Consider the following 11,679-nt stretch of genomic DNA (forward strand, 5'->3'; position numbering starts at 1 on the left):
TGTTCCAATAGAAAACCCCAAGCTTAAAATTTTTCTTAAAATCTGCTCGAAATCATAGAACCCAGCTAAATTTTCGTAAAGCAAATTGTAAGTGATATGTTAGAAAAAAGAATTCATTTTGAAACAGTAGTTTGCTTGATTTCAGTTTGATAATTGTTCAGTTATGTTTGCTGCTAAATTTTGCCAGAAAATTTCGCAGGATCTGGCAACACCTAAGCTAAGATCAAGAGGTAAGCTATACGATCAAGGTTAAGTTCTACGTTCGGTGTCCCCACAACTAGTCGAAACCGGAAATTTTTCACTGTGTGAATGTTAGGCCACTCAGCCACTTAGTTCAATTCTATCCACAGCCATATTTGTACATTTTGGGCAAAAAATTTGCTATACCCGCTGGATTGCCCATTTTGGAAGCAGTCAACTCTTATCTATAGTCTTCACTTCTATAGTAAAGCATACCCCCCCCCATTTGACAGCTGTTTTTGCTATAGTTTCTTCTCATAATATTCCACATCAGCCAATAACTTTCTAGTCTAGCAACTAAGCACATCATTTGGATTGAGAGGCTCGCTTTTAATATATATGTTGTGATGTTTGCTGTCTGGACCAATGTGGACATTTGACACAGTCAGTCGCCAACCAGTGCTGTTGGAGGTTGATAATATCAAATGCCACGTGTGGAACAACGCTGAATCTGATGGTGAGATAAAAACAGTTGCTTTGAAATGTTGAACAGTACAAGCTGTTGATGCCAGTTGATTAGTGTTCTTGAAATATATTTTTTTGTGTTCGTTCCAGAAAATTCAAATAAATTTTATTAATGAAACCAGCCTACAATGTAATACTACAGCTTAGCTTAGAGAAGTGTTATTTTTGATAAAAAACTAATCCCGATTCGAAACGCGATTGCTTACTTTGTAAACTCATTTGGGAGAAAATGAGTAAAATCTGGATAGGACACCCAGGATTAGAAAGTTTGTGGACTCTTCAATGCCATACAACTTAGCGCATGTATTTGTGTCAAGATAATTGTTGTAGATCACATGTCACGAATTAGTCTTGTTTCAGGGCTTGTTGATGTCATTACAGAGTGTCGAAACTCACAAGTGCATGAAGCCCTAATTACATGTAGCTGTTACAGGAAGTAGCTGACACTCTAAATGAATGATATTGCTCATGTCTCATTTAATGATTGGTGTTGTGTTATTCACTTACAATTAGCAGGAAAACATGTTATACTAGGATGGATACAGGGAGTATTGATTTAAAGAAATTGCTGTGTTTTTCGTCGGATAATGGATCCAATAAAGAGAAGAATAACCGAGTCTCATATTCGAAGGTGAGAATTTTCCATTATTTAAACCACACCACATTGCCCATTTGAGTTATCCTAAAAAATTGTGTATAACCCAGTATGCTAATATGTCTTTTATCATTCACCAACCTTTATTTTGTCAGGAAACGTTAATAATTCTTTCAAAGAACTCGCCTTGTCGATCACGACCGGATTGCCTCTCCCCGAATTGCATTGGGTTTGTCATTGCAACCTTTTTGCATTCAGTGATTTCATTAATAATGTTCTATGCCAAGTGATTAGTGCTATTTAAGGATTATGCGTTGTAACCCAAAGCGTCTGGGTAATTTCTGTTTTAAATAGTTGGTTAATTTTGTGTTTAAATTTATCAGGAATGATGGTTTGTGGGATCCAGAAAAGTGGCATAGGTCATTTTCATCGTCTTCATTGCAGGAAGGTTAGCTGTTTATACATTTAACTAATTAAACTAACTGAAATAAATGTTATATTCTATGCATGGTTGGTTGCTTTTCACATAGAGTATAAATTGGTCAAATTTTACCTGTCACAAAACACATTTTGCTGATAACATTGCTATTTGCTTTGTATTAAGCACGATAGGCTGTGTAAATATTTACTACCTTCTGCTAGTCCTGGAATCTTTTAAGTCTTCAAATTTAGTAATTTTCAATTTTTTGTAACAATTCATCACAGCATTTGGGCCCCCCCCAATCGGTTGTTGTTTTCACAATTTATCAGCATTTCTTAGCCTATTCGTTGTAGTTTGCACCCAAAACATTTACAGATGTCAGTGATTGTCAACAAACTAAACTGGAGCAAATCTAGTTTTTTTAAAAATGTCCCCAATTATGGGCAAAATATTCTTATATTCAACCACTATCAGGACAGTGACAGGCAGAAACAACATGATTAGATTGTGACCCATGATTTAAGATAGGCTCTCCATATGGCTGTTAGCTGAGCAATGAGCCTAATAAATTTCAAATGGCATTGCTTAAATTTTTTATTTATATATTTATGTGTAATTAATATTTTAAAGGTGAGGTTCTCCACACTGAATAGGTTTATGTAACTCCAGTTTTAAATTTATAGTTTTAAATATATATATATGATTTTTTTATCTCTTTTTACCAGTTTTTAAACTTTGCATGAATTACTTTCTCATAATCAAAAACGAAAAATTCATTGCTGTTTGATGGATTCGTTCTGAAAAGTGTTGGTACTGTCAAATTAAATAAGTTTTAATTAAAATACCATTCGTTTAGATTCACGGCGGTACGACAATTACGACGAAGGAGATAGTAACGTAGTGCTCGGTCCGCAACGAAGAAGTTTCCAAGGAGGTTGCCATGTCGCATCGAAGGAGAAGTCGTTGTCTGCTTTCTCTAGATCTGGGCTTCTCCCTAATCCAAAATTATCAGGTTTGATGTTATTGATTGGCTGATTGTGCATGACCATATTTGGTTCAACATTTACTAAACATCTATTTAGCTCTGTGTTATAATAATAATAATAATCTTTCTGGTGCTTGGTTAAAAAGAGCGTTGTTGTATATTGTGCTTCTGTTTGTTTTTTGTGGATAATTTAAGAAATTTTAAGCATGTTATTGGTCACCTACCTTATTTTCAAACTTTGGAATAATCTAAATTCTGCTTTATTCTTTATTAATGCACAAACTCTCAGAATTATCGCAAAATTTTGGAATTATTGAAAAAATCTAATTTTTACATCGCAATTTCTTATGTAGCGAGAATATTCTGATAGAAATATATTTACGTTTTCCCATGTCGCATTCTGATTAGACATGCTCTTTTATTATTCATACACCATAGAGAAACTGCCCCAGGTGTGGTATTGTGTGTTAAACTATGTTTCATATCATTGACAGCAACAGTTTTATCGTTCAACAAATCACTTTTTAGAAAGTCGAGTAAAATTGACAAGACAGCTTTCACATGAAACAGAATCACACCCCTCCAGCATAAAACGCTTCCACAGTGTACAACATGACAGTAGTGAATGGTAGGTGTTTTTTGGCCTGATCAGCATTAAATAAAGATAATAATATATTGTACCACTGTTAAGAGGCTGTTATAATTAATATAATTCATGTAATGGACCTTCTGTCGTGCCTTATATCTTTTTTGACAAAGCTGTGTGACCCATTAAGACTGAACAATGAACATATACTGTATTGAAAATGGTGGGTGTAATATGATTGGATTAAATGAATTTTATAGGCCACGGAGAGATTTAGACAACAACAAACGAAGTTTTGAAAAACCTGAATCATACAGAAGGCCAAGACAGGATTACAAAAAATTCGTATGTCGCATGTCGCATGTTGATAAATTGCTGTTTAGTTTTAAGGTTTTGCTATTGCTTAAAATTAATAATTTGCTTAATATTAATAGAATAGCAGAAGATACAATAATGATAGGGAGTACCGTGACAACAAAACTTACCAGGAGTTGGAGCCGGAATGGATCAGTCACGGCCCCAAGTCACAATTTGACACAATAGAGCTCCAAGGTGACAGACTTACACTGCAGACAATATAATGTTTGCTGTATAGAGTAGAAAGCAAATTGCCATGTGTGGTAACGGCCGCTTTGTGAGATCCGAATTGCAGTGCCTGCATTTTTAATCTCTATGTGTGATCCACGGACTTAGGTTTCGATGATCCTGGTGACTTCAGCTGGATGGGAGGAGAGATCCCCATGGATGACGTTCCGGGGAAGCGAAAGACCAAGAGTTCAAAGGAAGATAAAAAGTCTTCGGAGCAAGATGAATCACCAAGTGAGAGGAGTCGTAGCTATTTGAAGCAGAACCTTTTGGGTTAATTGCATAAGTGGCCATGCCTACTATTATCCTATTCGCAGTTACACGATACATACAACTATAGGAGAATCTATGCATTTTCTGTGACCAACTAAGTCGTTTGTGAAATTTCTATTTCACTTTTGATTCATTTTGAAATATTTCTGCCCAAGATACATTTGGAGCTCTAGAAGATGATGATGAAAAGATTCCATCTACAGCAGAAGAACTCCCTCTGGAGGAAGAGTCTGTTACCAGTAAGTTTGAAGTTGGGGGGAGATTTAGTCTTTAAAGGGTGGAAGACGCTGTTATCATTGCCTTTCAAGTTGTGATTTTATAATTATGTATCTGTTACTTATCGCGCTAGTATTGCATAAGGTCATACTTGCTTTGTTTCTGATTGTTCTTTCTTTTTTGTGATAATTTCAAAGCATTTTGTACATCGCAAGAAGCAAATACATTCGTAGAAAAATAATCGTAGGGGCAATTTTGACCCAGAACTCCGAAAAGGGGGTGATTTCACAAAAAAGGTTAAAGACCACTGCTGTATATCCTTGTATTAGCACATTTGCTTATGTATTATTCAGCTTGTCAACGTAATTTCAAATATGAACTCTGGAGTTTAGCTTTGCCTTTTTGCAAATTCACCAACATTGGTTGTTATGTGTAAAAAGAAAACATGTTGATTAAAGCTCTGCTTTTGGCGTTTTCTTTCGTTGAAATAATTGATGACATTTTCTTAGATCAAGAAGAACCTCAGCCTGTTAAAAAGGACACTTGCACTGAAGTTGAAGATAAGAAAGAAAAAGAATCTTCCAATGCTGCTACCGAAGTACATTATTTGCCATATAACATCTACTTCTGGAGAAATATGCTTTACAGAATTTCTTCCTTAAAAAGGCAGACAACTCCATTTTTGCTGCTCTGACAAATGCTTGTTTAGGTTGAAAAGCCTGACCATGGTCAAGGGATTGATAACGAAATTAGTCAGGGCAGCAGGTTCAGCCGATGGTTTAGTATGGATGCTACATCTATGCCTGACATTGATTCAGGTATACTGGTGTAAAAACAAGCTAATATAGTGTTCATCGAATATTGTTAAAATCATTATTCTAAGCTAATTAAATAAAGTGAGTTAAAATTGGCAACTAACATGGGATTCTGGTGATTTTGTGCATTGTTTTGATGCAGTTTCCTTGGCTGAAAAACTTGCATTAGAAGCAACCGAAGAGCCTCCTGATAAAAACGATTCAGTCACATCAAGTATGTTATGACCATTGTCAAATTACATGAAATGTAAAAGTATTAAAATTATTAGTCAGTGGGTGTTATGTGTCATAGAGATGCCGGCATCGATTGGGTCTTCATAAAACCTTTTGTAATTACATATCGTCATGTTGAGGTTTTTTATGGGGAAAAACTAGTTACATGTATTAAGTTTCCATCCAGTAATCAACTTAACATTGTTATACTGCAGCAATGAATAACGAGCCTATTGGACTCATTAAACAGCCAGATGTTGAAAACAAACCTGCATCTTCAGGTGGCGGGTCATCAGACCTGCATGGCACCGATGCATTTAACCGGTTAATTGCTTCAATTCGGGCTTCAGATAAAGTAAAAGAACAGATACAACAACGGGTAAGTAAAAGCCACCGTCAACTAAGTGGACTTTTAAAGACATTACTGAACTTGGACTATTGTCTTATGCTTATATTTTACAAACATTTGTGGCTTTGTTATGGTGTAAGTTGTTTAAATGAACTTGTGTGCTAGGATAGGAAAAGAGCCACATAAGTTCTTTATTGGAAAAATTACAGCATGACTTTTAATCCCATGACAATATGTTATTTTATCATAGAATCAAAAAATGCAAGCATTACAATCGATGATGAAAGCCACACAGTCAAGAGATGGTAATTAGTCACGTTCCATCTGAAATTATTGCTCTAGAGTAAAACAAGTAGCAAATATGGTCAAATTTTTGTTAAATCATTTGGAAATGAAGGAATAACGACAGATTTCTGTCTATGTTGGAGAAACGTTTTTCCACAAAATTTTAAAACCACAGCTTGCTTAATGCACTCAGAGGAAAGTTCCATTAATAATTTATGTTCAACTCAGTGAATGTAGTGTGCGTGCTGTGCCGGTTTGTCTTAACATTATCTAGGGTCTAAAACTTACCATTGCGGTCATAAAAATGCTTGAATTCACTGTATTTTGAATGTACTGGATTGAGTTTAAAGACCAGTAACCTATCATCAATGTGCATTGCTTTTCTTCATTTCCCAACCGACAGGTTTTGTTTTTATGTTTCAGATTTCAATTTAACATCCGTAGAAAGTATGACTGATCAGTCTTTGAAAAACAGTTTAAGCCAACTTCAAACCAACATGTTGAAGCAGCAGCTTGAGAAACAAAAAGACGCTTACCAGCAAAAATTAAGGTTGTGAAAAAGTTGAAACGAGCATTCTTGATTTTCACAAAACATTTCAACAATCTTCTGAATATGTTCATCCTAATTGTACATAACTTGTAACTTGTTTGTTTATGCTAATTTAACTTATTATTGGTTAAAAGTTTTCAGTTTTAGAGTGATATGAATTTTATGATTTGTTTCTTTTCTGGAAATTGTTTGCCAGCTTTCGACAGTGCATGACTTTCATGTTCGACTTAGTGATTGTGAATTGATTTTTGCAGACAAATGGAGCAACAACAACAAAAATTGAACCCGAATATATTTCCCAACCAAGACACGCTTTCTCATCAAGTAAGTTTATTCTGCACGAAATGTGTTTTTTGTAAATCTTTTGTATTGAACAAGTGAAATTACTAATATGAAAGTTAACTGTCCATACAGTTTTTTAGTATGTTAGGTTTGAATTTATAGCGTAAAACACGTACCATTATCTGGCTGCAATTTTTGCAACAACTGTCATGTTATTTAGGGCATTTTGCCTGGATTTGCTGGCCAAAGCGCAAAGGCTAGATTACAGACTTTACAAGATAAAGGTTATTACCCAAATGGTATGTTTTTGATTTTTGCGGTTTCACGATGATACTGCTAAAATGTATTTGTTTCTGTGAAGTAAACCACCTAATTTAAGTTTTATTTTCTTAACCAATTGGGCAATCTGAAATCGTTTGCTTTCAGATGTCGATGAAAGGGTCGCTGCGACTGCGTCCCTGGCTGCCAAGCTGAAGGGCAAGAAGGATGAAAGTAACATTCACGGCATTAACCCGATTCTTGCTGAAAGATTGTACGGAGGTATTAAGGCAGACGCTTCTAATGCTTTCAACGAACAGACAATGCTTGAAAAGGAAAAATTAATGAAACTTAAACGTTTGCAATCAGCACCAGCGGAATCGTCGAAAAACAAAAGCTACTCGGGCATGGCTCAGAATAGCAGTTTAATGAACAGTTCACTTGCTATAGCGCACATGCTGGCAAAAGCCGGGGTGACCGAGGAACAACTAAAGCAACTCACCCTCGAACAGCAGGAACTAGTCATTTCCATGGTTCAAAATCAAAATAGTCAAAAAGACATTGCAAAACTAATGAATATCGATACACGAAATTTTAAGCCAATTGACACTGGACCAAACACTTCAAAAACAAGTCTGCAGTCGGCAAATACATTAAATAGTGCGCAAAGAAGTGTCAGTAGTTCAAGTGAGGCTTATTTAAATGGACTGCTGTCATCAAACAGAGACTTACGACTGCCTAACACTGCAAACTCAACGAGTGCTAATGCCTTAGCACTCCTTGCTGATAAAACTGCCCCTACTGCTATACAGGCTTATAATGATGGTAATATGCTTCGTAATATCGTGTCATCCAGTTACCCATCGACCGCAGGCGCCGTTCAGGCATCATCTACACAATCGCGTATTCTTCCGCATAACGTGATGCCCATTCACCCGCAAATTATGTCACCAGTTGTACCCATCGTGTCACCCAATCTCGCACCCCACATGCTGACGGCTGCCATGGCTTCACCCCACTTACCGCACCTCGTACAGACTCCAGCCCCGCATCCAGCACTGCTGTTACAAATGCAACATCAGTATTATGCAACTCATGTAGCCGCTGCCCAACAACAGCAACAACAGGCTGTCATGGCCGCCCTCGCACAGAAACAACAGCTGGCATCAGCAAAGGACGCAGCCAAGTTGCAACAGAGTGTCCAAAACATGCGGATAGGTAAGCGATTGTGTTTTGTTTTTAGTTTTGTGCTTCCAGGTGAAGTTAACCACTGCAAATACAATTACCTGTATTTTGGTTCCCTGTAAACTCAATGTGTTTTAAACTTTTTATTCAACCCCACTAAGGTTGAGTTAAATAACAAGTCAGCAACTGTTTATTTTAGCCAACGTTAACCCAGAATCTCTATGCTTAGCCTCGAACCACCCTGGAGCGGCTGGTGTCGACCCATCGGGATCAGATCGATCGCAATTCACCAACCCCCTCTCACAGTGGTTCAGTCACGATGTTCTTCGGCAGTCTCAGTTTCCACCAGTATCCCAGCTGACAGGACAGACGGCAGCAAAAATAGGCAGCAATTTACACAGCGCCGACATCAACAAGCACTGATTGTTGTAAACATGTAGTTAGTGTAAAAAGTTCAATGACTTATGTTGCATGGATTCACAGATTTCTACACAAGTCATGACAACGTTCGGCGGGAGGTGTACAAAACATTTTCACAGATCTGTATTTATTTTTCATTTGTGCCATGTACCTATATAGCTCTTACATCAAAACCATTCGCTGCCAAGGACCCAGTCCTTCCAGTAAAAACTACACATGAGCAACTGCATGACTATTAACAGTACATCGCGCAAGCTCATGAAATGTATATGGACTGTCTTGTGATAGTACATCAATGGTGCTCTAACCTATCATCATCTACCACCACATTTCTACTGTGTTGCGTATTGTTAAGTGGTGTTATTTTGGTTGTGTAGTACTAAGTGTCTGTGCAGTATACAAACATTTTGTGAGGTAACAAGTGTGTGTCTGTAATGACTCTTGAGGCTGAGCCCGACTACTTTAACAGATAATTGCTTTGTTTCTGTTTAAGCATACTGTGTGTAAATCACCATAAGCATTGTAGTTGTACATTGAGCTTTCTACTGCTTTGAAATTTCTTGCCTTTACTGTGGTCTTTAAAAATCATTTGTCATTTAAACACATGCTTACGTAGGTGTGAATGATGGTTAGCAATTTCACAATCCTTGGATTATCTTTCGTTAATGTTTAAAGCAAAAGCATGAGTTCCTGGATTCTTTCATTTACCAATAATAAACTTTTGTTGAAAATCACACTGACATCTTGACTTGAGCAAGCGTACATTGATGAATTTGCAAGATTGCTTGTGTCAAAAAGGTTACGGATCACAGCATGGCTAAACACTGTTTTACTAACACCCCAACTAGTTGCAGGTTGTAATTAAAATAACAGAGAGGCATTACAGACAAACAAAAAGACAATTCAACACATTGCATGGTGGTTAAGGTGATGAAATAGTGCACTTATATGACAGCAGCTTCAGCACAAATGTATACCTGGCCCCTGCCTTCTGGCAAGAAGCAGACTGTTCCAGAAAGAATGAAAGGTTGCACTTCCAGTCACTGCACCAGGAGCAGCAGGATTTTTTCTCACAGATTTGACACTGAAAGTATTGCCATCAGCAGTTGTGTTACCAGTGACATCTACTTCCACAACATGCCACTTTTTTAGACTTGGATCTGCAACAAGTCGACCGATTACTTTATCAAAACCCAAATTATGAGCGGCAATAGAAGCTGCAGCCATGGTGTTGACATTGTTAGGAGCTAACGAACAGAGTTCTTTCACTGGACCATCATATAAAGTAACTGCTGCAGTTGCTGGAGAATCTTGCATGAGTTTATCGTTAACTACTTTCAGTTTACCCTCCAATCTAAAGGATGATGGATGTTTTTTCATTGTAACTGTCAAGCCATGCAAAGATTCCATATTGGCCATTTTCTGAATGTCTTGAGCTCCCCAAAATGCTCCACTTGGGATATACACAGCATGTTGATGACGAAGTGCAGCCTCTCGGAGTGACATATTAACTTGAGGATCTGCAAATGCTGTTGGAGACCCAACAAAATAATCAGCCACAGTCAAAAACAAACTGCCATATTCCTTGGAAATTCCAGGATGGGCAACTTCTACAATGAGGTCCACAGATCTACCGACTACATTTTTAAGATCAGTTAATATTAGTTCTTTTGGTATTGACTCGTCAAACTTAGTGTAAGTGCGATTCCAAATGAAGTCGAGCTCCAGTTCATGTTTGCTGCCATTTCTTAAAATTAAATCAACCAGGAATTTTCCAAGATTACCGTAACCGACTATGCCAACTCTCATTTCAGATATTTCTGAACTTTCTACAGTGTTCGTGTTGTGTACAAAACAATCTATGCAAAAAGAAATGCGCTGTCCGTGTTTTGTGGATTAAATGTTTAAAGTCCACAAACACTACAAAGACGCTGTCTACTTGACTAAAAGGTAAGAAAAGACAATTTTTGTTTAAAAAAATGTATGAACAGCGTGTAGGTGAATCGCTGAGTTTTTTCTGTACATCTCAAATTAGTTAGTGCACTTTCGTTACCCAAATACGATTAATTATCAACAATTCTGAATCGAAAAAACAGGACACGACTCTCTACAGTCTACACTACAGCATGAGTCACCTGGTCTATTTTGCTGCAGCGTTTGCGGTTACAGTATGTGCAGCTGTGTGCATAATATTTGTGCAGCTATGTGCAGGACAAATTTTGTGAGAATTTTTATTTTATCATTTGTTAAATTATGGTTTTTAATACTTTCTTCTTATTTATCATGTGTTTCTATTTTAGGGTAGCCATACGTCCAGAATTTCGGTGTTGAAATCAAGTCGGGAAATAATTCTAAAAAGTGCTCTAATGTCCTGAATTCTAGCATCTAGTAAGTTATGTTTAACTTGAAACAATGTAAACGTGTTGTGAAAATGACCATTTCAACTTTTAACGGACTTCTATAGGCTTATCGGCTAAAAGGCTTCGCTCTAGGACTGGTCTAGTCAATCTATTTTGAAAATCGGTATTCTAAAAATGTAAATATTTGGTTTGCTTTTTTGTTTAAACTGTGATAAATATATCAATTAATGTAATATAAAATTGTGTACGACATAGAATTCTCGTCTATCGAATCAGCAAAGCATAACACTGCGTGACGTAATCGATTGCTTCCCTCTTACTGTGCGTGCATTACGAATTATCAGTCGTCACTTAACAGTCTACGAAGTTAACCCTAGAAAGTGGTCGACTTTATTATGTAGCTGTCACAATGTTCTATCTCGATGTATTCGTTCAAAGAAGCTTCAAATATAATCAGATTATACAGTAGTCATTCCTGTGTCATTATTGCTGAAGTCTATCAAAGTTCACTGTTAAGATATACACAAGTAAACATACTTTGTATTAAAGTGGGTAAACCTTACAGGTTAAGGTACCATATACCACTTTTCATTACA

The 11,679-nt window shown here is 36.8% G+C and overlaps 2 protein-coding genes across 2 annotated transcripts; one reads left to right on the plus strand and one right to left on the minus strand.

The window, feature by feature from the left end:
* The first annotated feature begins 572 nt into the window (after positions 1-572).
* Positions 573-9,457, plus strand: LOC143461743 (uncharacterized). The gene is made up of 19 exons (XM_076959589.1): positions 573-1,336; positions 1,456-1,529; positions 1,684-1,748; positions 2,578-2,733; positions 3,235-3,334; positions 3,553-3,637; positions 3,727-3,844; positions 3,986-4,111; positions 4,306-4,389; positions 4,876-4,964; positions 5,076-5,184; positions 5,324-5,395; positions 5,610-5,773; positions 5,994-6,048; positions 6,452-6,578; positions 6,833-6,902; positions 7,081-7,159; positions 7,287-8,336; positions 8,533-9,457. Exons 1-19 carry the CDS (start codon positions 1,241-1,243, stop codon positions 8,724-8,726), a joined length of 2,913 nt encoding a protein of 970 aa, XP_076815704.1. The 5' UTR covers positions 573-1,240; the 3' UTR covers positions 8,727-9,457.
* A 106-nt stretch (positions 9,458-9,563) lies between these two features.
* Positions 9,564-11,634, minus strand: LOC143461744 (aspartate dehydrogenase domain-containing protein-like). The gene has a single exon (XM_076959590.1). The coding sequence runs from the start codon at positions 10,530-10,532 to the stop codon at positions 9,684-9,686; it is 849 nt and encodes a 282-aa protein (XP_076815705.1). The 5' UTR covers positions 10,533-11,634; the 3' UTR covers positions 9,564-9,683.
* Between the last annotated feature and the right edge of the window lie 45 nt (positions 11,635-11,679).

This window comes from Clavelina lepadiformis, chromosome 6 (genome assembly GCF_947623445.1).
Source record: "Clavelina lepadiformis chromosome 6, kaClaLepa1.1, whole genome shotgun sequence".
NCBI classification, from domain to species: Eukaryota; Metazoa; Chordata; class Ascidiacea; order Aplousobranchia; family Clavelinidae; genus Clavelina; species Clavelina lepadiformis.